The sequence below is a fragment of the Hoplias malabaricus genome, chromosome 5, assembly GCF_029633855.1.
Source record: "Hoplias malabaricus isolate fHopMal1 chromosome 5, fHopMal1.hap1, whole genome shotgun sequence".
Classification (NCBI taxonomy): Eukaryota; Metazoa; Chordata; class Actinopteri; order Characiformes; family Erythrinidae; genus Hoplias; species Hoplias malabaricus.
The window spans coordinates 37,799,602-37,826,793 of record NC_089804.1 but is presented as its reverse complement, the minus strand read 5'-3'; the positions used below and the strand labels follow the sequence as shown (position 1 = coordinate 37,826,793).

At 43.5% G+C, this 27,192-nt stretch overlaps 1 protein-coding gene across 1 annotated transcript in view; it reads right to left on the bottom strand.

Annotated features, from left to right (window-relative positions):
* cadpsa (Ca2+-dependent activator protein for secretion a) overlaps nucleotides 1-27,192 on the bottom strand; it is a 127,838-nt gene that overhangs the window by 54,085 nt on the left and 46,561 nt on the right. The window contains exons 4-9 of the mRNA XM_066670357.1: nucleotides 19,648-19,728; nucleotides 18,679-18,912; nucleotides 16,751-16,872; nucleotides 7,616-7,727; nucleotides 6,529-6,665; nucleotides 2,687-2,753 (exon numbers count right to left, since the gene is read on the bottom strand). Coding sequence (XP_066526454.1) covers nucleotides 2,687-2,753; nucleotides 6,529-6,665; nucleotides 7,616-7,727; nucleotides 16,751-16,872; nucleotides 18,679-18,912; nucleotides 19,648-19,728 — 753 coding nt within the window. The remainder of the gene's footprint in view (nucleotides 1-2,686; nucleotides 2,754-6,528; nucleotides 6,666-7,615; nucleotides 7,728-16,750; nucleotides 16,873-18,678; nucleotides 18,913-19,647; nucleotides 19,729-27,192) is intronic.

Here is a 27,192-nt window from a genome sequence, read left to right as displayed (position 1 = left end):
CCAGCCCTGTAATTAACCACTTATGAATAATTTAACAGAGAACCACCAGCCCTGCCCTCTAAGCACCCGCCAGGACACAGCTTCACGTGTGGAAGGAAATCACAGCCAAAGCCTGTCAAATGACTGGAGACTGGAGGTCTTTTCAATCAAATAAAGAATAAGAAGGTTCAGTCCAGCTGTCACACAGCTCCAGGGACCTGGAGGTTGTGGGTTCAAGTCCTGCTCCGGGTGACTGTCTGTGAGGAGTGTGGTGTGTTCTCCCTGTGTCTGCGTGGGTTTCCTCCGGGTGACTGTCTGTGAGGAGTGTTGTGTGTTCTCCCTGTTTCTGCGTGGGTTTCCTTCGGGTGACTGTCTGTGAGGAGTGTGGTGTGTTCTCCCTGTGTCTGCGTGGGTTTCCTCCGGGTGACTGTCTGTGAGGAGTGTGGTGTGTTCTCCCTGTGTCTGCGTGGGTTTCCTCCGGGTGACTGTCTGTGAGGAGTGTGGTGTGTTCTCTCTGTGTCCGCGTGGGTTTCCTCCGGGTGACTGTCAGTGAGGAGTGTGGTATGTTCTCCCTGTGTGTGAATGTGTGAGTGTGTGTTGCCCCATGAAAGACTGACACCCCCTCCTCCCCCCACCACCCTGAATTGGATAAGCGCTTACAGAGAATGAATGAATGAATGAATGAATGAATGAATGAATGAATGAATGAACCAATCAGTGTATACAGACTGAACTGGACCCTGATGCCCACCAAACATAATCATCTCCAGTCACAGTGTCTCACTACAGTATGCAGCAGTCACTGGGAATTCTAGTTGTGCTCAACAATTCCTGACTGTTAGCCCATGAATATTAATAAATATATTTGGCTAGTTAGCATTAGTGACACAGCAAACTTGACCAGCTAATTCCACTGTTCCTATTATGTCAAAGCTTTAGTTTAGCTGGAGTCCTATACAATGAGAGCATTAGACTGGCTGTCTCCTAAACCCCATTGTTTCCAAACAGAGCAAGATTAGCACCTGCAGGTTTAAAGCACCAGTTTCAAGGCTGTATTAAACGTGTGTATAATTTAACTCCGCAGAAATCATTTTGCCTCCTTTGAAGGCTCAGCGTGCAGTCTACAGAAAAGCTAGGAGTGCACAAACTTCAAAAATGCAGCTTATGCAGACAAAAACATCAGAGACAAATATGGCACTGACTAAGTAGGGTGTTGGAGCTGTTCTAATGGCCCACAAGTGTATTCACATGCTACATTCAAAAGAGTGAAAGAGAACAGTGACAGATGGAGTATCACACGCTCAGAACGCTTCCACCAGACTCGTCAAGACAAAACCAGAAGACATGACACAAAAAAAGAAGGAAGAAAACAAATATGAATGTGTGAAACTAAACAAAACAGCAAAAAATAAAAATAGAGGGACCACAAAAAGCGCATTCTGGCACGTTCTCTTATGTGCACACACACACACACACACACCCTCGACGTTCAGAAACAAACAGGGCATCTCTGAATGTTTTTGCTCGCATGCACATTGACACACGAAATCACACACACACACACACACACACACACACACACACACACACACACAGATAAACGGGGGGCAGTCTATTGACTGTAGTTTGTCATTTGCTGAACATGTGGCCCGGAGCATGTGGCAGGCAGATCTGGCTGCGAGTGTTAGGCCAGGGAGCGTACGCTTTCCTCCATCAAAAGCAGCCTGTCAACTTCTAGCTCTCGGACATGTTGCAACCTTCCACACAGCGGCCCAGTATATGCCACCATAAAAAAACAAAAAAACAAAACAGGGACAGAAATAAACCAGCTTCAGCCAAGCATCTGAGGTACAGTGCTCCGCCTGCAGATCCAGGCGTCTCGGCTGAGAGTATGTGGCAAGGCTAGGACTCTTCTATACACACACACACACACACACACATATATATATATATATATATATATATATATATATATATATATATATGAATTGGTACAGATTTTTAGAGAAGCCCCAGATTCATAATCATTATTAAGGAGACAAGGCAATTGTGAGTGGATGATTCTAAGGCTTCAGTAAAACACAAGAAGAATGTGATAAAAGTTGAGCTATTTTTCAATAATCAGACTGGTGTGTTTAATCCATGCACTATGCAGTGACGAATTATTCTAGTACCCTGCCCTGGACATCTAAACTTTATAGCATTTTAGCGACCCACCCAGTAGTGCCCAGTAGTGGCCAGGTCTGGAACCTACCTGGAATCACTGGGCACAACCTAAACCGCGTGCCAGTTCATCACAGGGCATCACACACTCACTCAGTCACTCACACTCTCACACCTGTGGACACGTTTGCACCAGGATGAAACCCACACAGTCACAGGGAGAACACCCTGAGGCAGAACCCTGGAGCTTTTTGATTGTGACAATTGATGTTGTTTCACCATGGCGCCCATCACACAAATAAATCTCACTTAGTGAAAAAAAAGCCTTTGGTCTGGGGAACTTCAAAGGAAAAACCTGACCTCGCATGTGTAACATAACAGATTTATTAATGTGTCGACAGCTACTACACGAATAAGTAAGTCAGTGGCCCGAGCTTAAGGTTCCTGAGAATATCATTGTGTGTTAAATCAAGATATTGTTGAAGGTGCTCTATTTCCAACGGGATACTCGTTAAAAGAGGGGGTGAAAAACGTAGCTACGCACCTGCACCAAAACGAAGAAGCGTTTCTTCCACCTCTTCCACACGTTTTTCCCAATGACCCAAAGGTATCTGTACAAAGAGACGAAACAGATGTGAAGATAAGTGAAAGATTTTTCAGCTATGTTATATAGTATATGTCACCGAGGACCTGAGGCGGAAAGAAGAGTAAAAGTGATACGCTATACATTAACACATTTACTCACAGTTTACAGTGTGTTAATTTGTTGATGTATGTCATATATGTTAAATTACATCATTTGCTGTATTTGTGAAGTGAGTTACTAAATGTAGAGCGTAGATAAGCAGTAAACATTTGAGATGGACCATACACATAAGGGAGGGATTGTCCATGGATGTTTGCTGCCCTCTGCTGGAGAGACTGTCTGGTTGGTGTGATACTGACCTGTACATGAACTCCTATCAAGACATAATCCCTCAGGTTTAGGAGCCGTATTATACACATGGAGGGCCATGGGATGGTAAATGGTCTATGGGCAGTGCGATGTAAATGTCAGACAACAGTCTTTTACTTGGTTTTTATTTCTGACTATTAATGTTGGAGTTAATAGTTGATCTTTTATGGTAATATCGGGTGATAGAGCAGAAACGACATAAATGTGGCCTCAAATACGTTTCGTGTCCTCCGTTGTATTCTTAACTGAACCTATGTGTGCTTTTAGGTCCTTTACACCTTTATTTGCAACACAAAACATGGGAATTTCTTTTTTAATTCCCCCGAGAGCTTACATTTACGTTTCGGCACAACTGCTCGAGCTGAGGGTGGGTACATGAGCTTTGTCTGACGTAAACAAGGACTACTGACGTGCAAACTGACCAATTAAATATTTACAGAGAAGGTTCTCGACCAATAACGGTAGCGCTACAGTCAGACCGTCCAATCAGAAGATTTTAGGCTACTCCACCACGCCTCCTTCTCACTCAAGCGAACCAATCGGAGTAGGGGAGGGCGGGACTAGTTTGTGAACGACGCTTCTCGAAGTTCTATGTAAGCTCTAGAAAAACAAAATCCCGGACGTTTGTGAAATTCCACCCGGAAATTTTTTAAGTCTAAAAAAGAGGACATGTCCGGGTAAAAGAGGACGTCTGGTCACCCTAGTCATAACCAGCAATCTTCGGGTTCCAAGTTTGCTTCGTTAACCATTATTATTATTATTATTTTCTCCCCCTCCTCTTTGTGTAAAGCGACCTTGGGTATTAGAAAGGCGCTATATAAATCTAACTTATTATTATTATTATTATTATGTCACAGCTCTCTCTCTCTCTCTCTGTGAGCTCCACTGATATACAGGAACATCTACAATGTTTGTCTATATATAAACCGGTGTAAATATTAATATTTTATTTATAAACATTAAACAGTGAACTTTTGAAAAGATACTCTAAAGTATTGGTTTAGCTCTGAGCAAAGCTGTTTTTTATTCACTGGCTGAACCCTGATTGTAATAACAGACTCGGTACAGCGTCATTGTGCTTGAACACTCTTATATTTATCCTTATATCACCTATAGTGTGAGCATATTATTATGTCATAACACCATATTCAATTTGTCATTATGACACATATGGTGTTAAACCAGCATCACATAATAACACAGAACTCAATTTAGCACTCGTAAGTTTGCTGTAATTGTGAGTTTTGCAATAAGTGTCCATAAGTTTGTAGACACCTCTTCTGGGCAGGAAGACATGGAGGCGGACGTAAATACGACGTAGACGCATGTAAACAGAAAGACAGAGAAACGCACATCTACACACACAACACTAGACAATGGAGCACTGAAAAGAAAGGGGTATAAATAAGGAGCACAGACAAGCAACACCTGGGCCTGATAACGAGGAGATACTGACGAGAGGGCGGAGCCAAGGTGGAGACTAGGGATAAAACAAAAACAAAAACAGAGCCATGTACTCCTGAGCAGGCAGCAAACAAGAAAACAGAAACTTGGAACAGGGCAAATGTGTGACAGTGTTAGCCACGGCGGACACAGCCTTTTCATACCTTAAGGATGTGTTTATGAGTGTTTATTTTATTATCTAGCTCTAAAAACCCAACATCAGTACCGGAACTCACTGACACTCACTGACTGTGGCTGTATGCCAAAAAAATCCTCACAGATAATACAATAAACTATGGATTGATACACTGGATTTTCAAGACAAAATGTGGCATGAGCACAAACATTTTGCCATAAAGTGTAAACAAAGCGGGAGCCCTATACATCTTACAGTGTGTGAATGAGAAGGAAAAAAGAACATCTACAAAGTCAAACATGCCGTCCTTTGCCTGCATCGGTGCAGTGTCGTTTCCCCCTGGTGTTGTTAAGGGGGCACTGGCATCCTGCTCTAAATAAACAGTCTTGGGGGTTAGGAGCAGTTGCTGTGGGGCAGCGTTGCCAGGAGACGGAGTGAAGCAGCAGTCGGCATCAAGGAGGGATTAAGGCAGGTTTCTGCAAGCAGCGTAGAGCTCTGAGGGCCACATAGGGAACATATGGAGGAGCGTTAGCCAATCAGACCGCAGAGAGAACTCCAGGGCAAACCCATGATCGAGCCCATGGCCTGTATATGAAAGTGATTGAAAGAGATTGAGGGAAAGAGGCACTGCCTCAGCCTTTCAAAGCTGCTACATCACTATCAGCACGTTCATTCATCTATCAGAAGAGTCGCTATGACGATAAACACATCTGCTGTTTCTTCGGAAGGACAAAGGGACTAGTGGTTTTGGTCTAATTTCAGCGTGTCAACATGTTTTACTCACGTGCAAACAACAAAGCTACCTGAGACTCAAACGTACAGGTTAGTCATTGTTCTGGTGATATTTTAGAGGGGATTAAAGAAAAGATGCAAAAGTGTAAAACTGAGAAATGAAATAAGACCAAATAATAATAATAATAATGATAATAATAATAATAATAATGATAATAATAATAATAATAATAATAATAATTGGTATACTCAGAACAATGGATAGACCACTCCAGTACCAAGGCCGCAACATTGCTGAATGTGTTTTGAGATTAAATGAGGTACTGTGTGATACTGGCCATTAGATGGCGGCAGCACACAGTGAAAGTCTAAATAACCTGCTTCCTCAAGTGCAAACTCTGAAAAATCTACTACCGTGTTTCCCCGATAGTAAGACGCAGTGTGGGTTTTAGGGGGGTCGGCTAATGTAAGACGTACCCCGAAAGTAAGACATAGTAAACTGTACGTTGGAAAAATAAAAGCCATAGTACCGGTACCTTTTGCTGCATTAACTGCGGGATGCGGACGGATCTGGAGCGGAATGAGCGGAGGGATGTGGAGGCCGCGGGAGCAGCAGTAATGTTGTCCGTGGTCCAACACGCAGCCTCAGTGCCCTCACGTGCAGCCGCTGGTGGCCGCTCTGATTGGCATGGCCATGGTTGTCATGGAATAAATCTGTTTTATCTTCCAGTATAACATATTTAAACTGTTTTACATGTTATACATGGAAATACCGTCATGATACGGTTGTAACAAGACATTCTTGGCACTTGCTTTTATAAAACTGTTTTATGGTGAATACCATACTGTTCAGGTTGTTAATAAATGTTAATTTTATGGTTAAAACAAAAATCGACATTTTTTACCAATATAAGACATACCCCGAAAGTAAGACATAGTGGGACTTTCGGGGGTAAAAAGAATGTAAGACACTGTCTTACTTTTGGGGAAACACTGTACTAGTTTTCTGGCTCTGCTCCTATACAGTGTGACTGAGGTTAAACACTGGTGATATACTCCTGGTAAAACCTCTCTCTCTCTAACACACACACACACACACACACATTCTTTCTTCACTCACCCACAGTGTTTCATATTCTGAGGTTTGTCCATGCGAATTGCTAATTTAATCTTCAGGTCATCTGGGCAGCCCTTAGACACCGTCATCTTGTGCAGCTCTGACTGTTTGGGGCTGTTCGGAGTTGGATGCAATACAACCTGGGTACAGAGTAGAAACAACAGACTCAAATTATTATGCTTCACTAAGAAAAGGAAATAGACAAAAGATGAAAACAACACAAAATCAGGTCTAAGAACAGCCTCATATCCCAAACCTCGAAATTTCTTAAATGCAACCAGCTTGTAAGATTAAACATTAGAGGTGTGGGGAAAAATCAAACAGGTATGAAAACTGAAAGAGAGAGAGTGAGAGAGAGAGAGAGAGAGAGAGAGAGAGAGAAAGAGTGAGAGCATGTGTGTGTGAGAGAGAGAGAGAGAGAGAGAGAGAGTGAGAGAGAGAGAGAAAGAGTAAGTGTGTGTGAGAGAGATAGAGAGAGAGAGAGAGAAAGAGTGAGAGATTAAGAGAGAGAGAAAGAGTGAGAGATTAAGAGAGTGAGAGAGAGATTCATATTTTAAAGCTGGTCTAGGGTCAGTTTAAGGGTCAGGTTTCAGAGGGAAACAGAAGCTGTTCTCAAATCAGTTTTTACCAAACGGTTATTCCACAGAATAAAAATATAACTAAAATGAATGAGTAATTCCTTAGTATTCCTTATTATATACCACTTATACTATATATATACTTCAAATGGTTTCACTTATAAACCCAGAGGTACCAAAAGATGAATAGTGGCCTGTTATTATTAAGTGTGACTGAGTTTGTACAGCGGGAGGTGTGATGTTTATTATGCTTTGATGGGGCATTGTTTTTTTGAGATTATATGTATTTGCATAGAGTATGTGTGGGATATATTTATGCAAATTATGTATGCAACCTTGGACAGGTGTCAGCAGTAGTTTCACCTTAAAATAGCTGTATTCATTCATTAGAAGCACTGTCTATGTACTTCCGAATATATATGAATAATGTCACAGAGTGTGAACCACCAAGGAAGAAAGATCAGATCTGAGTATAATAATTGAAATGGATAGTGTGTGTGTGTGTGTTTTACCCGTCCCAGCTCTTTATCTTCCAGCGCCAGCACTCCAGTGCTCTCTGTGAAAAGCTTCACCTTCACAGCAGGCAGAGGGTGAGTGGTGGTGAAGTCTCCCTGTGTTCCCCAACTACAGAGAGAGAGAGAGGGAGAGAGAGAGTGAGGAAGATAAGAATGAGAAAGGTATATATAAAGAGAGGGGGCGGAGGGTAAGAGTGACAGTTATGATTTAATTCATATACAGGGTGAATCAAACGTTGCGGGGAACCCTTTTATTTCTTTGATATGCTACATGACCACCTTCATTCATTCATTATCTGTAAGCGCTTATCCAGTTCAGAGTCACAGTGGGTCCAGAGCCTACCCTGGAATCATTGGGCGCAAGGCGGGAATACACCCTTGAGGGGGCGCCAGTCCTTCACAGGGCCAATCCACCTACCAATGTGTGTTTTTGGAGCATGGGAGTAAACCGGAGCACCTGGAGGAAACCCATGCAGACACAGAGAGAACACACCACACTCCTCACAGACAGCCACCTGGAGGAAACCCATGCAGACACAGGGAGAACACACCACACTCCTCACAGACAGTCACCCGGAGCGGGACTTGAACCCACAACCTCCAGGTCCACGGAGCTGTGTGACTGCAACACTACCTGCTGTGCCACCGTGCCGCCCTACATGACCAAAAAACCTTCAAGATGGCCGCCTCACCCATGATATGCTGGAGTATTCAGACAAAAATGTGTCCTGCAACTTATGGCTCATACTGTATATATAGAGAGAGAGACTGAGATTTCTGGTCTGATTGTTATTGGATTCATTACTTATTAGGTTTTTATGTGTTTGTGTCTCAGATGATATGTGTTATCGGCTCGTGGAAACAGCAGTAATTCTTTCTCCTCAGCATCGTTATCACTATCTTTAAAACCTTTGTTCATTTTTCCAGCGGAGCTCCAAACATCAGGTCTGAAATAAACTTCCTGCTGAAGCTAAAGTCTTCCCCCTGCTGATTTCTTTTATTTCATAAAGTGCCAGTCAAAATTACTCTTTTTGCTGCTCTGCACTTTCCAATGAAAAACACGTATCTCAAATTTTGTTGACTTTTGGTTTACCTCATCATTTGAACATAGCAGCTGTCCTTCGCATTGTATAAAAACATTCCATGAAGAATGGACCAATAGAAATGCTCCAAAATGACTTTGAATGAAATCGTTTTACATTGAATTCCATCGGAAGTTAAGAAAGATTTTTCCTTCTTCTGTAAAGTTTGAAAGTGAAGATATACATTTTTAAAATATACATTTAAAGACATTTTACTATAATACTCATGTAAAAAAGCATGAGCCAATTCAACTGTCTGTTCAACATTAATTCATTCATTCATTCATTCATTATCTGTAACCCTTATCCAGTTCAGGGTCGCGGTGGGTCCAGAGCCTACCTGGAATCATTGGGCGCAAGGCGGGAATACACCCTAGAGGGGGTGCCAGTCCTTTACAGGGCAACACACACACACACACACACACACACACACACACACACACACACATTCAATCACACACTCACACCTACTGACACTTTATGAGTCGCCAATCCACCTACCAATGTTGGTTTGCTGTTCAACATTCTAAATAATAATTATTTGAGATGGATACAAAGTCATTCCACATGGTTTCTTTTGAAATGCTCCATTCTTGGGAACTGTGTGTGTGTGTGTGTGTGGATACACCAATGTCCTCTGTAGCTTGGTAAGGTGCTAGGAGCTCCATACAAGATGTGGATGGACAGTTGTGACTTGTATTCCACAGCATGTTATAGGAGTGTTATTGTTTGTTTATGTATGTTAATATGTTCAAGCATGTATATAAGGATGTGTGTGTGTGTGTGTGTGATCTCTAGAGATGAAGAGGGCAATCAGTGGTGCACTGGAGATGTGAGCGCAGAGAGATGGGTCGCCATAGCAACCTCTTTCAGCCCAGTTCCCTGCAGAATGCCTGGGGTGAGCCCGGGGGCACATGGGCACAATATGTACGATTGTTTTTTTTTTTTGGGCCTGTGTGTGCATGTGTGTGTGTGTGTGTGTGTAGCCTTATCTCAAGACCTTTTCTTATATTAGTTCAGTAAATAGTTTAAAAAAAAAAGCTGGGGCAAATTAAACATTCACTCTCTGTAAATGTAATACTATAATAGTAAAAATCAACACCTGTTACAGCCAAGCTACATACAGAAGCTATAGCTATCTAGCACGATTGATAGTTGCTAAGCAACAACCAGAAGGAGCCCTCCAAAAATGCAGTGTGAACCCCCGTGACAAAATTCAGTGCACCTTGAGTTTTCACCAAGAACACAGTGTGAACGTCCTATTAGGGTTCAGTATTCTTCACCCCAACTCTTTTGTAACTATTTTGTGTTAAATTAACACTGAGAGTGTTGACAAGTTCACATTTTTACACTAATGGTGTTGATTTAACACTGGTGAATTTGCTGGTGAATGAACATAATAAGCACTCAGACATTGTCATGGATTTATCTTATTGACTGTGGTTTGTAATGTGCACAGACCGATGAACAGACGGTAAAGGCCTTAGCTGGTCCCCACCGGGTCGATAGTGATATGAGGAGGCCCAGGGCAGTGGAGTTTAACCTCTCTCAACACTGCTACGCTCATGTGAGCTAACAATGGCCAGCCACAGAGAATCTTGTTAGAAGAGGCACTCACACTCACACACACACACTGACCACACACTGCGGGACTGACTGAGTTGATTCTGGCGGACTTCTGAAGCCTGTCACAGTCAAGCAGAGCTGCAGTAGCTGTTGGAGATATTTTTCTTCACAGTTTTCAGACAACATAAGAGTCTGAGAAGGATTTCCAGTGAAGAAAATCAAGTTTCCCATTGCGCACGAGTGCAACAGACCTGTCAGCACCTTGGACACAAGCACATTCATCCGAAACACGTTTTACAAAACACGGGCAAAATGTATTATATTATAAATAATTCAAACGTGTATCTTTCAACAAAGGTTTGGTAAAATATTTGTTGGGCTCTGCTCCATCGCAACGATATTCAGAGATTGGCTCTTCAAGACGGCTGGAAATGCTATTGTTTAATTGTGTAACTGAGTTAGCACAGTGGCTAATGATTTGTTTAGTGTAAATAATATACAACATCTGTCATGTATAGCCCGGTCTAGTGTGTTCCTGCTGTCTGTCTCATTTGTCTCCGCCTTTGCTCCTCCCTCTTGTGCCTCCTTTGTGTTCCTGCCCCCTCGTTATCTGTCCCAGGTGTTTCTTGTTTGTGTAGTATTTGTGTGTATTTGTGATTGCCTGTATGTTTGTGGTTCATGTTTGTGTGTAAGATTCTAAGATGCTAAGTTTTGGTGTTCTGTTTAGTTTCTGTGTTCTGCTGTTTAGCTAACTTGTTTAGCCTTGTTTAATGTTTATCTTATGGTTTAATGTCTTGCCCCTTTAGATCTGTTCTTGTTTAGTGTCTAGCCCAGTGTTTAGTGTTTAGCTCTTGTGTTTAGGCCTTGTGTTTAATGTTCTAGCCTTTGTGTTTAGCCTTGTTGTTTATAGTTTAGCCTCTGTTTTGTGTTCATCATCTCTGTTAAGTGTTTAGCCTGTTCTGTTCTGTTTTGTTCTTGTTTAGTTTATCTGTTTTTAGTCTTGTTTAGTATTAGTCCCTTTGGGTTTAGTTTGTTTAGTTTTCTTTGTTTTTGTTTCAAGGTCTTTGTATTTATTTTTGTTCTATGAGTTAAATTAGGCGCAGCAGGTTAGTGTCGCAGTCACACAGCTCCAGGGGCCTGGAGGTTGTGGGTTCGATTCCCGCTCCGGGTGACTGTCTGTGAGGAGTTGGTGTGTTCTCCCCGTGTGTGCGTGGGTTTCCTCCGGGTGACTGTCTGTGAGGAGTTGGTGTGTTCTCCCCGCGTGTGCGTGGGTTTCCTCCGGGTGCTCCGGTTTCCTCCCACAGTCCAAAAACACACGTTGGTAGGTGGATTGGTGACTCCAAAGTATCCGTAGGTGTGAGTGAATGTGTGTGTGTCTGTGTTGCCCTGTGAAGGACTGGCGCCCCCTCCAGGGTGTATTCCCGCCTTGCACCCAGGTAGGCTCTGGACCCACCGCGACCCTGACTTGGATAAGCGGTTACAGATAATGAATGAATGAATTAATGAGTTAAATTAGTCTTACATAGTGAGTTTAGTAGTCTTTGTCTCTGTTTAGTTCCCTTTTTGTGTTAATTAAGTCTCCTGCGATTACCTCCTCCCTGTTCATTGCTCTTTGACCTCCCCTACATACCACTACGTGACAACATCACAGTCCAAATGTTTCATTCTGCATTTTCAGCCAGAAACACAGCCTTACGTAGTTACTATGAACTACAGCTTATTAGGATGAAGGGATTTTTGGAATGAAAGCTAAAAACATTTGCTATGAACCCAGCGTGGCTAGTGGCTAGTGGATTTTTCCTAATGCTCAATATCTACATGATAAAACTGAATAAAATAAAAATGTGTGTGTGTGGTGAATACGCTTGTTTGGCCTCTTAATTGTAGTAATGAATCATATTAACTTGTAAATGGACACAAACACACACAAACACACACCTCATAGATGTATTCTCACTGAATCATCAGTGGGTGACCAAGTGTGCAGAAAGCTAGAACAAAGCTTCTGTGACACCACAGACAGGGAGAGTGAATCAGAGCAACTGTGTGAATGTCCAACGCCTGCCAAGTGTGTGTGTGTGTGTGCGAGGAAATAGAAAAGAGCAAAAATTAACCTTCGCATGTCTTTGAACAACTGAAAGCAGGTCTGAAAATAATAATGAAATATTATGAAATGTTATTACAGTAATAATATCAATATCATGGTAGTGAATATACACAGATACTAGGGAACACACACACACACTAGAGGCAGAGAGGACACACACTTGGAGCAGCGAACTGCCAGCCACAGTGGCCAGGGAGCATTTGGAAGTGATGTTTCCACCGGGTGCTCCGGTTTCCTCCCACAGTCCAAAAACACAGGTTGGTAGGTGGATTGGCGACTCAAAAGTGTATGAGTGAATGTGTGAGTGTTTGTCGCCCTGCAAAGCACTGGTGCCCCCTCAAGGGTGTGTTACTGCCTTGCTCCCAGTGATTTCAGGTAGGTTCCAAACCCACTGCAACCCCTGAATTAGATAAGCAGGTACAGACAACATATATATATATATACCAGTCTGTTAGATGTCAACAGAAATACCAACCAATAGTGGCTATGTCTCTCTGTCTCCATAGTGTTCTGCCAAGAACTCTCTGATGTGTATATTTCCTGAGCCTGCACAGGGCCGATAGTGAATGAAAACAACTCAGGGAGAGTGATCTTAAAATAGAAGCGAGAATACGTTAAACAGCCCACTGGCCTGAACACAACATCACAGCAAACATTTCCATCATATCTCAGTTGATTCAGCTTGTTTAGACGGCGCCATACCTTTGTTTTTGTTTTTTTCACCCCCTCTATCAATTTGCATTTAGATGAATGGTGGCACATGAAGATATTTTATCTCAGTGTTCTCCTTCAGGTAGCGCTAAAGGCAATTACATTAGCATATTTACCAGAGACAGTAATGTGACTAACACTAAAAGAATGAAATTAAAAATAATGTGGTTTGGGGTCACACTGAAAAACATTTCTGAATGTGCGTGACTAAAATACAGACATACGGCCGTTCCTTCAAAAATTTTTTTGAAAGAAACCTCTCTGGAAAGGCATTGTGTCAGACACTGGAACGTTTCTGTGAGGATTTGATTGTTCATTCATTCATTCATTCATTATCTGTAAGCGCTTATCCAGTTCAGAGCCGCGGTGGGTCCAGAGCCTACCTGGAATCATTGTGCGCAAGGCGGGAATACACATACACATGGATGGGGCGCCAGTCCTTCACAAGGCAACACACACTCACTCACCCACTCACACCTACAGACACTTTTGAGTCTCCAGTCCACCTACCAACATGCATTTTTGGACTGCGGGAGGAAACCGGAGCACCGAGAGGAAACCCACGCAGACACAGGGAAAACACACCACACTCCTCACAGAGAGTCACCCGGAGGAAACCCATGCAGACACAGGGAGAACACACCACACTCCTCACAGACAATCACCTGGAGGAAACCCATGCAGACACAGGGAGAACACACCACACTCCTCACAGACAGTCACCCGGAGGAAACCTACGCAGACACAGGGAGAACACACCACACTCCTCACAGACAATCACCCGGAGGAAACCCACGCAGACACAAGGAGAACACACCAAACTCCTCACAGACAGTCACCCGGAGGAAACCCACGCAGACACAAGGAGAACACACCAAACTCCTCACAGACAGTCACCCGGAGGAAACCCATGCAGACACAGGGAGAACACACCACACTCCTCACAGACAGTCACCCGGAGGAAACTCACACGGACACAGGGAGAACACACCACACTCCTCACAGACAGTCACCCGGAGGAAACCCACGCAGACACAGGGAGAACACACCACACTCCTCACAGACAGTCACCCAGAGGAAACCCACGCAGACACAGGGAGAACACACAGACAGTCACCCGGAGCGGGACCTACATGTCCCTGGAGTGTGACACTACCTGCTGCACCAATGTGCCACCCCGGTTTTGTTTGTATTTAGCTGCAATGGATCCAATGATGATGTTGGATTATTAGTTCTAAACACCACTCCAGCTAATTCAGTAAGGGTTGTTTAATGCCCAGTCACTCCAGAGAACACATTTCTTCGTGTGATCTGAAGGTTACAGACTGAGCAACTGAAAAATAATGACTGTCTGTGTAAGGTAAAGAGAAATGAATGATTTTCTTATACATGTTCCTTCAAATCTATATAACTCTCTAAAGACATTAACAGCTATTAAGCCATTAACGCCAGTAATTAATATTCCTTCGCTAATAATAGCCACCATAACAGGTCTACCTCACTAATGAGCTCTGTCTGGGTAATTTAATCTGCTCACATGATAAATGACACTAAGTCAGACTTGGAGGCTACTCTCTTACAACATACACGTCCTTACACACACACACACACACACACACACACACACACATACACACACATCACCAAACACAGAGAAATAAACAGAAACCATAGCTGTGTTTAAGCTTTGTGTGAATCTAGAACATTCTCAAACCTGGGTCAGAGGGTACTGTTTCTGTTTTCTGGTTATGAGAAATGAGATGCTCAGAAGAGATATGAGGTAAATGGGATGCACATGAGCTTAAGGTCACCATTCTCATTGCCAAGCATGAGCTGGAGGGGTATAAAACGCTCCTACACTGGACTGTGGAACAGTAGCACTGTTTTCTAGAGTGATGAATCAAGTTTCAGTATATTGTGTATTGGGCTGAGTTGGAGTGGAGTCCAAAGCTTATCACCCAGCACCATGTATATGTGGATGATTGCCATCATATCCTCACAGCAATGTTCCATTTCCAACATTAAGTGTAAAGCCATTCCATGGGAAGAAGATCTCTCTCTCTCTCTCTCTCTCTCTCTCTCTCTCTGTCTCTCCTTCACACACACACACACACACACACACACACACACACAATTCAGTCAAGTCAGCACTGAGGGATCAGTTGAGGAGTTCATCAAGTGCGTGGTCAGATACATGCTGCATGTATGTCCCAACAGCTTTCTACAAACTATGTTTGGTAAATCCTGTTGAGTAATGAGTTCAGTGGAAGACTGACACTCCTCATTGCATCATATCCTTTAACCAACTTTTCACACACTGTCACATACCACCCACATAATAAACCTCTCTTTTAAAGTTTCTTGAACTTACATCAGTGAGAAGACCTTTAATTCAGGACTGTAGGAAAACATTAGCGACGGAAACCCTGGTACTAGAAAATTAAATCTAGATTAAAATAATTCTGATTAGAATTAGAGTTCACATTGAGGACCTTTGTTTTGCAAAATACAATAATTCTGATTCCCACAAGGGAGTGCTGTTAGCACATTGGTAAACTCACTAAAACAGGATCTATATAATAATAAATAATAAAATTACTAAAGCGTGTGTAACTTCAACCCAGAACATACCCTCACAACATGACAATTATAGAAAACGTTGGCTGGCAAATGGAACTATGATGACAAATGGGAAGAAATGGATATCTAGGTCTGTGTCAGTTATCATTCAGTACGATTATGAATAGCACTGTCCCTTACAGAAACATTTTTTCCCTGTTGCCTACAGACAATATTGCCTTCCTGAGATTTAAGACCGAAATCCCACACCCTTAGAAGACATGAGCTCGGGGAAACGGGTTCTGTTTACACAATAACAAGCACCTGCAGCTAAAGCTGTGGGAATCACTGACAGGGTGCCAGTGTAATACTGTTACTTTAATCAATCACACAGCGGAATGAATTATTCAGTGTGAGACTCCTTCTGAAATATTTCCCTCACTGAAATATGTGTCATGCTTTCGCTAGGAAAATGACCTTACTCACTCTTTTAGCACCAGTGCATATACACACCACACGCTTTTTCTGAATGGCGGTTTTGCATTGTGAGTTGCAACCTTGCTACGGCGGTCTTATATTTTGTGCACGTTGATACAAAGTGCTGCGTGCTGATACACAGCAGAGGTGAAATATCTATTTATGAGTTGTATATAATGTACTAGGGTGGCACTGTGGCGCAGCAGGTAGGTGTTGCAGTCACACAGCTCCAGGGACCTGGAGGTTGTGGGTTCGATTCCCGCTCCGGGTGTCTGTCTGTGAGGAGTTGGTGTGTTCTCCCTGTGTCTGCGTGGGTTTCCTCCGGGTGCTCCAGTTTCCTCTCACGGTCCAAAAACACACATTGGTAGGTGGATTGGTGACTCAAAAGTGTCCGTGGGTGTGAATGTGTGTGTGTCTGTGTTTATTCACCTGTTGATGCCTTGGCTTTCTTCCAATTATTATATATTTTACCCCCCCCCCCCCACACACACACATGATTAGTCACATGATGTGAAACCACATCAAACTTCCACTAATACATCAATCAGTGCAACACGCTTGGAGGAGAACACTATGTTGCCTAAGACATTGCATACGCTAATATGAATCAAGTCAGCTGACATGACTCACGTTGGTTTGGAGGCCTCAGCCTGATCAGTTTGAAGCTTCTGGCCTCCCTCTACTTCCATGGTGCAGTAGACAATGCGGTTGGGGGCAAGAGACTTCAAGCCCTGGACTTCCATTATCACAACCTGAGACCAGAGAAGACAAAGAAAAAGAGGATAAAGATGATGAACAGACACTATATTAAGTCGGTGCTTCTGTCAAAATCAATGCCAAGCTTTGGCTAAACGCGGATTACACCCCACCCCAAGCTTTGGTCCGTGGAGCAGTGATAGGGATACATCTATTACCTTTGGAATGAGCTGGACACGCTTTCATGATCCAGAGACTAATCATCCAATATCAGTACTTGACTTTCTTAATTCCCTCATGGCTGAATGCCATCAAATGTTCAAATAATCCTCAGAGGTGTGGTGCCTGATACCGCAGCAACAGGGGGGCAAACTACTTATTAATACCCTGGCTATCAGAAGAAATGTTGGATAAGCCTGCGTCAATAAAGAAAACTGTAAAAGTGATTTACCATTCAGGGTCAGAAAGCAATGAGTAGTTAAAGAAGAAACTTAGCTAAGGCAAAGTGTCAACGCCTCCCACTCAATCTGGGTTTCATAGTTTCTTCCATGTGATATCGATGCAGTGTGGAGAACTTATTTTGTTTGTTTCCCAACCTGTCAGTCTACACCCACAAATCAGCAGCATGGAAACATGGGGCATGGAACTATTGGGACATCCACAGGGGGTGTCCTTTACACAGCTCTGTTTGTCTGGGTCTGCAGTTAACACCATCCCACAAGAGGGCCAGGATTTGAGGAAGATGTTTGTAGGTCATCAGTGCTGGTTAAGGCAAGCTGAGGTGTTTTTGTTTGATTTTGCTTTGACAGTTGTGAGGCGAATGTTCCATAGGTTTCAAAAACAATCATAAAAACAATCCATTGTCAATGATCAATGGTCAATGAAGGCGATTTCATACCTTCTGAGGATTGGGTTTATATATAATACATTCATTAATTGAGTAATGAATCCTCATGTTCAAAAAGCATGGGTGTTGATGACCATGCAATAAAACCTGTCCCCATCAGATAAACAGTCCTTAAAGCCTTCATCTTTGCCACAAAATCATTAAATATATTTGGGGATACTGAATCTAGAGAAGCAGAACAAGCAAACAACTTCTATAACCAAACTTTGGAGGTGTGAAACATCTCAAACATCTCACATATGTTAACTACAGAGAAATGCTTTACAATGTGTCTTCACCCTTGACTTCAATCCTTGACTTATGGTGTGATGTGGTCCAAATAAGGAAGAGAAATCGGCAAATTGTGATATATTCCTGGTTCACACACACACACACACACACACACACACACACACACACACACACACACACACACACACACACACACAGGTATTCAATTCTAATAAATGCACAGGTTGCTCTGTCCTGCCTGGCCGAGCCTGAATCTGACAAACACAAGGTGACAGTTTCTAAATTCCCTTCGAATTGAAATCCAAATGAAATGTGCTGCAGAGGCAAAAAACATGGCTTTTCTGACGCAGTACTTAATGCCAGTGTGCGATTGTTCAAAATGAACAGCTTGTAAAATGTAATTCTCAAAAATCCTCAATCTACTTGATGAAGTGCGACAGGTGCATGGCTCGGCCATTTCACCATTACATCATTACATTGTCTGTGAGTGATTATTGCTACTTGTTTTTAGTGATTCATCCTCCGCTACACTGCTCTGGCTTAAGACCTGACACCACTTGCTACAGCAGGAGGGGAAGTTGTCTCTAATGCATTAAACTCAGACACACCCAACATTACAGTAACACTATCTACAACATCGCATCCTCTATATGGCCAGTGTTAATGGAAACCTGGTTGTCCAAATATTCATCGGGTACTATTGGTAGTTTAGGATAACCAGCACCTCTAGAGTGAAGGAGAGGACCACATCCGATTTGGACAGCTGATTCTCGTCCTCCTGGCCCATGTCGATGATAGAGGTGTTGTGTCCTCTCTTCAGTTTCTGCAGTTTAAAGTCTCCTCCCTTAGACACGGGCATGCTCTCCAGATTAGCCATGAGCAGATTCACAGAGGACTTCAGTTCCTCGATGTACATCGCTTCCATGTCCTTCGACACAAACTTAGGGAATTTACCACCCTGGAAGGCAGGAAAGAGGGAGAGAAATGAGGACGATGGAAATAAGGAGAAGAGAATGTGCCTGTAACTACAGGGTGGGCCATTTATATGGATACACCTTAATAAAATGGGAATGGGTGGTGGCACATTAGTATATGGGAGGGGGGAAACTTTTAAAGATGGTTGGTGACCATGGCGGCCATTTTGAAGTCAACCCCATATACCACACCATACCATCAAGATGTGCAGCACCTGAAACTACGGATTCCCATTTAATTAAGGTGTATCCATATAAATGGCCCACCCTGAATGTTTATGGAATTATGAGCATAATTATATTTTCCATGCTTTTTACAGTATGCAACACCTGGGGGCAGCCATGTTTAAAATGGGACAATACACTTATATATTTTTATAAAAACACAGTGTATGATATGCATATTTATTATGCACTTTATTACTAAATTATTCACAGTTTCTGTAGTGGCTCTGTGTTTGAAGTTAGGACAGAACCTACAGAGGTAGAGTGCTTTCATTACGAAGACACTGTGCTGTTATTCTGTAAGAACTCATTGTCAGCCATGCATATCTTTATCTCCTCTTCCTCCCCGTCTCGCTGCATTATTGAACATGTTTTGATCTTGTAAAGATGTGCTTCAGGTTCTGACAGACGCCCAGGAGCCGCTCGGCCTGCTGGATATTATTCAAAGCAGCTTCCTACTGAGAAAGCTGACTGCTTGAGGCACAGGCACTTACTTTCGCGATCTGATCGGCCATCTGAAGACGTCCGTCCAGCTCACGTCTGATCTGTGCGGCCTGTTCGTCTGGGTTGTCCAGCTGAGGGCAAAAAAAAAGCTCAGTTTGAATTCAGTCTGTGTAGAAAATGTCAGATCTGCCTCGAAAGCTAGTAGGAGCCATCTAGCACGACTTAATTGGAATTAAAGCAACACTAGGTAACACAAGGTATTTTTGAGGTATTCTGAGCTCCCCTACAGTCACAAAGTGTTACTGACTTTTAAAGCACTGTGCTGCAACAAAGTGTGGGATGGTTTCCTGCCTGTCGCTAGGAACTGTTACACAGTGCAGTTTCTGTAGTGCTGGCTTTATCCTCCCTATTACAGCTCAGTGGGTCATTGCGATGATTTTGAAGCTGTAATTTTAAGGTAAAAGTACTACCTACTGTGGCTTTAAACTAACTAGACCTAGCTTTCATTCATAAGTACCATTTAGCATAAATATATATAGGATTTTCCTTCCACATTTAAGGAACCATGAGGCAGTAAGTACATTATTTAGGTATCAACTAAACAAAAACTAATAACCTACAAAAATACAGTACCGTGTCTTGGAAGTTGGTTGCATTTTCCACCGCTCACATTCCAAGTACTACCAAACACGTTCAGTGGACAGGTCCCTATGTCTTGCCCACCCCAACTCATGCAAAAGTGATCTAAGATCTGGTGACATCTTCCCAGAGGCTTAATCGATCACATTTCCATTAGGAAACTATCATGGCTTCAACCACCTTAAAATCAAATCAATATATTACCGCATTTCTATTATTCCCTGCATTTGGGATTAGATCCTGACAAATCACCACATTGAAACTGAAGAGTGGGCAGAAATGATAGACACAAAGGTCCTGTTTGTCCAGAGACAGAATGAGAATAATTCCAGACCAAAATAGATTTTCCATCAAGAATACACACTGAAAATGAATAGGCCTCGTCTGTGTCCAAGCCTGCCTGGTGTGTTGTATTGGAGCTTAAATTAAGAAAACCTCCCACAACATGGTGAGTCCATTTCTATGCCAATGAACACATTCCATATTGCTGCACTGTCTCTGACCCTTGACCGTTCACTCACTGCACTCTGTCCACTTACATTTGAACCTTTTATCATGACCAGGGCACCAGGTGTGACCTACTATTGCAAATGGGGCCTGGTGTTTACTGTTGTGGGCACGCAGGCAAGCACAGTCTAACAGACTATTAACTACCAAGCTGTGGCTTTCAACATCAAAACATCAATCTGCGAGGCTAAAGCACGCCAAATTTAGAACCCTGTGGCCTATCTCTGTCTTCAAATCCAGCAGAGACTCGAGACTAAAACTAGGCAGTTGTGCTTTTTGTATTGCCAAGGTACCCATGGGAAAGATGCCATTCACACACAGTATGTGTGTGCTTGGATGCGTATGGATCCCTGCTCTTAAACCAGAGGCCCGGAATGTATGATAGTTGGCCAGTCAGCATCACGGTTGAGTGGACAGCCATCTGTACAAGCTGCAGCTCTAGTGTCTCCCTTCCTGTCACCAGCTGGGCTAAGCTCAGCGTTTAAGGAGCCAAACACCTACTCTCTACCCTGAGGATACCCACACACACGTGAGTGTACACACAAACACACACTATCCGGCAAGAAAGCACACACGGTTGGATGCAGAACCATTCTTGCTCTCTCCCTCCCTTCCTCTAAAACACATAAGTGAGGGATGCCAGCAGAGTGTGGGTGAGTGTAAAATCACTTGATGGTATTTCAGTTTGTTCAGTTTGGATAATGGTAAAGTATAGAGCACGTTTTAGATTTCATTTCTCACACAATAGAGCGGAGAGAGTTCACACGCCTCTGTAGTAGCTCTTCTTTCATCTCGGGTTCGGACTTAATTAAGGATCAGTGCAGGTTGCTGTGGTTAAAAAAATCTTTTATGTGCTTTTAATATTTTACTCGGTCTATGGTGTAATCTACGTGTTTTTTTGACTGAGGTCGAACTGAACTCAGAGCTGCAAATTTAAGGCCCGCTGCCACAAGCCTGCCGATCATTCCACAGCTAAAATCTGGTGGACAAGTTTTCTAAAATCAATGCATTATTAGGGATTTTGTCTAATATTTGCAGCAATATCAGCTTCTATCCTTCTGAGATGCCTTTTTGTAGTAGACTTTGGACCGTTGATCATTCATTCATTATCTGTAAGCGCTTATCCAGTTCAGGGTTGCGGTGGGTCCAGAGCCTACCTGGAATCATTGGGCACAAGGCGGGAATACATCCTGGAGGGGGCGCCAGTCCTTCACAGGGCAACACACACACACACACACACACACATTCACTCACACACTCATACCTACGAACATTTTTGAGTCGCCAATCCACCTACCAACGTGTGTTTTTGGACCGTTTTGACTCACAGACAGTCACCTGGAGGAAACCAACGCAGACACAGGGAGAACACACCACACTCCTCACAGACAGTCACCCGGAGGAAACCCACACAGACACAGGGAGAACACACCACACTCCTCACAGACAGTCACCTGGAGGAAACCCACGCAGACACAGGGAGAACACACCACACTCCTCACAGACAGTCACCCGGAGCGGGACTCGAACCCACAACCTCCAGGTGCCTGGAGCTGTGTGACTGCGACACTACCTGCTGCACCAATGCGCTGCCCTTGGAACGTTGTTCTGATGATTTTATGTCATTCAGCCACATAACATTTGTAAAGTGGAGAATAAATGGCATTCTAACTGTCCTAAAGGTATAGGATGTTGCTCCACCAACTCCAGTGATCCACAGCCCAGCTCTGTTGGACCTTAGGATCATGTGCAGCAGCTCCTTAGCATCACTTACAATTGACAGTGCTTTTCTTTGCAGGTAAATCCAAGGTTTTTGGTGTAAGCACCCAGACCTTTGTTGTTGGATAAAAGTCTACGGGAGACACTTGCTTTCTATCAGAGTGGCTTCTTCGCTCCTGATAGCTGCTGTACTCTCACAGGAGGTTGCATTATCTCTCCTGAAAACTGCCGCAAGAGCATATCTGATTACTCAAGCAGGCTTCTGATGTGGAGTGTTGTCATGTTGGAGTCAGTGGTAACCTCCCTGAGACGGCTGCACTGGTGGTTATCTTGAAATGGAAGATAATATCTTGGAGTGGTCAGGGAACGGCACCGCCCATGGTTGCTGGAACTGCTAACTCAGTGGTTCCCAGTGCTGGGTTTGGACTCCTGCATTTAAAAGCCACAGCTCTTAAAGATTTCATGAAGGGCTTTGCAGTTAGCTGGGATGCTGTTTTAGGTCAAAGCCTGTAAAAATGGTTGGGGCAGCCCTAAGGGGGAGATTATAATAAAAATACATCCATATAAACATAAACACAGGAATGTATGTCAGGGACTCGCGGAGCTCGGACTGATGGAGACGGAGGCACATGCTAAAACACAGTTACTTTATTTACAAAATATAACGAAACAGAGATGAGCAAATACCAAAACGAGGGAAAGTAGAAACAGACAGACGTGAGACTCAATGACGACGGGGAAACAAAACAATGACAGGAAACGAAGCGAGGCACGGACGAGACAAAACGAGGAAGAGACAAATTGATGGGAGCAATACGACTTAGAAATGAAACAACTGGATACGAGACACAACCAAGGTGAAATGTCCGACAAGAGGAAATGAGAGAAGGGGACTTAAATACAAAACACAGACGAGACGCACCTGAGACAGATAACGAGGGGGCAGGGTAACAAATGAGACACAGACGAGGAGGCGGAACAAAGGCGGGACTAGGGCAACAACAAACAGAGCCATGTGCTGAGAGAGCACATGGCGGGGAAAACAGACATGACAGGACGAGGGCGTGACAATGTACATATAATACAACTTTGGTAACATTAAATGTAACACCCCGTGTATATGCTTTTGTCACTTTCAGTGTTTCTTTTTGGCAAACTCAAAAATCCATGTTTCCTCCGGGTGACTGTCTGTGAGGAGTGGGTGTGTTCTTCCTGTGTCTACGTGGGTTTCCTCTGGGTGACTGTCTGTGAGGACTGGCTGTGTTCTCCCTGTGTCTGCATGGGTTTCCTCCGGGTGACTGTCTGTGAGGAGTGGGTGTGTTCTCCCTGTGTCCGTGTGGGTTTCCTCCGGGTGACTGTCTGTGAGGAGTGTGGTGTGTTCTCCCTGTGTCTGCGTGGGTTTCCTCCGGGTGACTGTCTGTGAGGAGTGGGTGTGTTCTCCCTGTGTCTGCGTGGGTTTCCTCCGGGTGACTGTCTGTGAGGAGTGGGTGTGTTCTCCCTGTGTCTGCGTGGGTTTCCTCCGGGTGACTATCTGTGAGGAGTGTGGTGTGTTCTCCCTGTGTACTCGTGGGTTTCCTCCGGGTGACTATCTGTGAGGAGTGTGGTGTGTTCTCCCTGTGTCCGCGTGGATTTCCTCCACGTGCTCCGGTTTCCTCCCACAGTCCAAAAACACACGTTGGTAGGTGGATTGGCGACTCAAAAGTGTCCATAGGTGTGAGTGAATGTGTGTGTGTGTCTGTGTTGCCCTGTAGGCTCTGGACCCACCGTGACCCTGAACTGGATAAGCGGTTACATATAATGGATGACTGGATCCAAAATCCAGAGTAGTCAAGGTTTAGGCTCAGACCTTGTCTGAGAACTCAGTCTCAAGGTATAGTTTAGAGCAGGGACTAAACCGTAGCTCTGCAGATCTCTGGGAGCTGAATATCCTTGCTGTAAACCCAACACACAACCAAGTTAAAAATATCTATGTCAAGTACAGCCATAAATGACATGCAGAGTACATCTCCTGTCTTTTTGGGTGACACACACACACACAAACTAATCACATTTTAACACAGCAAGACACATCATAATTAGATTAATTCAATCCACCTAATCTCAGCTGTTCAGTGTGTGTGTGTGTTTTCATGTCTTTATGCCGTGGGACATGAGTTAACTGCTGTAACATCTTCAACTCCAGGCTTTACAACACGGTGGAACATTTCTGTGAGAATTTGATGGCATTCAGCCTCAGGAACCTTGGTCAGATGTCATAATATTTTGTAATAACTTATCAATCACAAAGGTCACTCCAGCTCACCCCAAAGGTTAAATGGCACTCCAACTCCAAGCCAGAGAACACAGTTCCACTGTTCCACTGTAGCCACACTAGTCACTGAGCATAGTGCCCTTACACCATGTGTGGATGATTCACAGTGTTCCAGAGTTGCAGCTATAGGCTGTAGTCAAATACAACTATGCAAATCTCAGTTTAAAACTGTTAAATGCTTTCTCAAACTAGGCTTCAATATTATTAAACAGAAGAACAGAAAAGGTGATAGAATAAATACTACGTGATTATAACGAACATAAAGCAGTTGTGCTATTAACATTATTTCTTTCTGATGTTATAATTGCCTTCTAATTATTCTTGTTTTATAATTGCTTTATTTAATTGCCTCCAATTTCTTGTTCCTCCACTGAAAAGTGATATTTTACATTGCACTTGGCTTTTCACAGCAAATATCATGGTCTGTCTTAGCAGTTTTGCCATTCTTTATATTGTATGTGTCTGATTCATTCATTAATTTTCTGTAACCCTTATCCAGTTCAGGGTCGCGGTGGGTCCAGAACCTACCTGGAATCATTGGGCGCAAGGCGGGAATACACCCTGGAGTTTTTGGACTGTGGGAGGAAACTGGAGCACCCGGAGGAAACCCACACAGACACAGAGAGAACACACCACACTCCTCACAGACAGTCACCCGGAGGAAACCCACGCAGACACAGGGAGAACACACCACACTCCTCACAGACAGTCACCCGGAGGAAACCCACGCAGACACAGGGAGAACACACCACACTCCTCACAGACAGTCACCTGGAGCAGGACTCAAACCCACAACCTCCAGGTCCCTGGAGCTGTGTGACTGCGACACTACCTGCTGCACCACTGTGCCACCCTTATTGTATGTGTACTAAAGTGCGAAATGAAATGTGATGCTCTGGAGAAGCTGCATTTTTAAATCCCCCAGCATGGGGCGGCAGAGCAAGGGAACTGTGCTCTCTGAGGTGATGAAGATCCATTCTGTATTTTAGAATGAAAAAGGGTGGTGTTTTTGACCCAGATCTAATCATCCAATATCAGTACATGACCCTCACTAATGTTTGCAGGGCTGAATGTCATCAAATCCTCACAGAAATGTTCCAGCCTGGAGGTTATAAAGGGAACACAATACTGATCAAAATCCTCATTTCAGAAGAAACGTTGTATTAACAAGTGTCCACAAACCTTTGGCCATTGTGATATGTGCCGGCAGTGGTGAAACCTCTTCACTGACATTGATTCACTGAAGTCCAAATAGCATCACCATGAAACAGCTGACGTAACACACGCTTCACACTACTTTCTGAGATAACAGGGGGACTCTGATGATTACATTTTCAGATCTGTCCTGTTTGCACATCTCATGGTGTCACATCACTGTGTTAAACACTAGGAGCGCTCAAGCTCTTTGTTAGTTTACATTAATTCACAATACTTAAGACAGCAAGTAGCCTTAGTAAATGGTTAGGTAATGTCACGATTAATCATTACAAACGAGCGTTCTTTTAGGATTTCATAACATTATTTACTCAGTTTATAAGATTTCTCAGGAACAAAAATGCAGTAGATAAGTTACTATCAGATATCAGTGTTACAAATAGCTGAAGGCAATGGTATCCTTTTGTGATGGTCAATTGCGCAATATTTGTCTAAATAATCAGTGAATACTTTAAGGTGCACCCACATTGTGCACACTCAGTTGTACATACAGCTTGTACAGAAAAACATGTAAAGAAAGGGGTCACTCTGGAGCAGCTGCACATGAATCTAAAGTTACCATGCACAATGTAATATGTAATAATATGTTAGAGGCATATTCATTCATTATCTGTAACCCTTATCCAGTTCAGTGTCGCGGTGGGTTCAGAGCCTACTTGGAATCATTGGGCACAAGGCAGGAATACACCCTGGAGGGGGCGCCAGTCCTTCACAGGGCAACACACACACTCACACTTACGGACACTTTGAGTCTCCACCTACCCACGCAGACACAGAGAGAACACACCACACTCCTCACAGACAGTCACCCGGAGGAAACCCACACAGACACAGGGAGAACACACCACACTCCTCACAGACAGTCACCCGGAGGAAACCCACACAGACACAGGGAGAACACACCACACTCCTCACAGACACTCACCCGGAGCGGGAATCGAACCCACAACCTACAAGCCCCTAGAGCTGTGTGACTGCGACACCTACCTGCTGCGCCACCGTGCCGCTTAGAGGCATATATTATTCCCAAAGATGGGGATCTGGAGCGCTTCCTGTCTATCCAAAAACCTTAAGAATGGCATTGGTGATCCAGAACTAATCACCAAATGTTGCTAATTTTGCATAGCGTCAAATGCTATCAAATGCTCTCAGAAGTATTCAGAAATGTACTATATGCTTCTTAAACCCTGTCCACACTGATCCA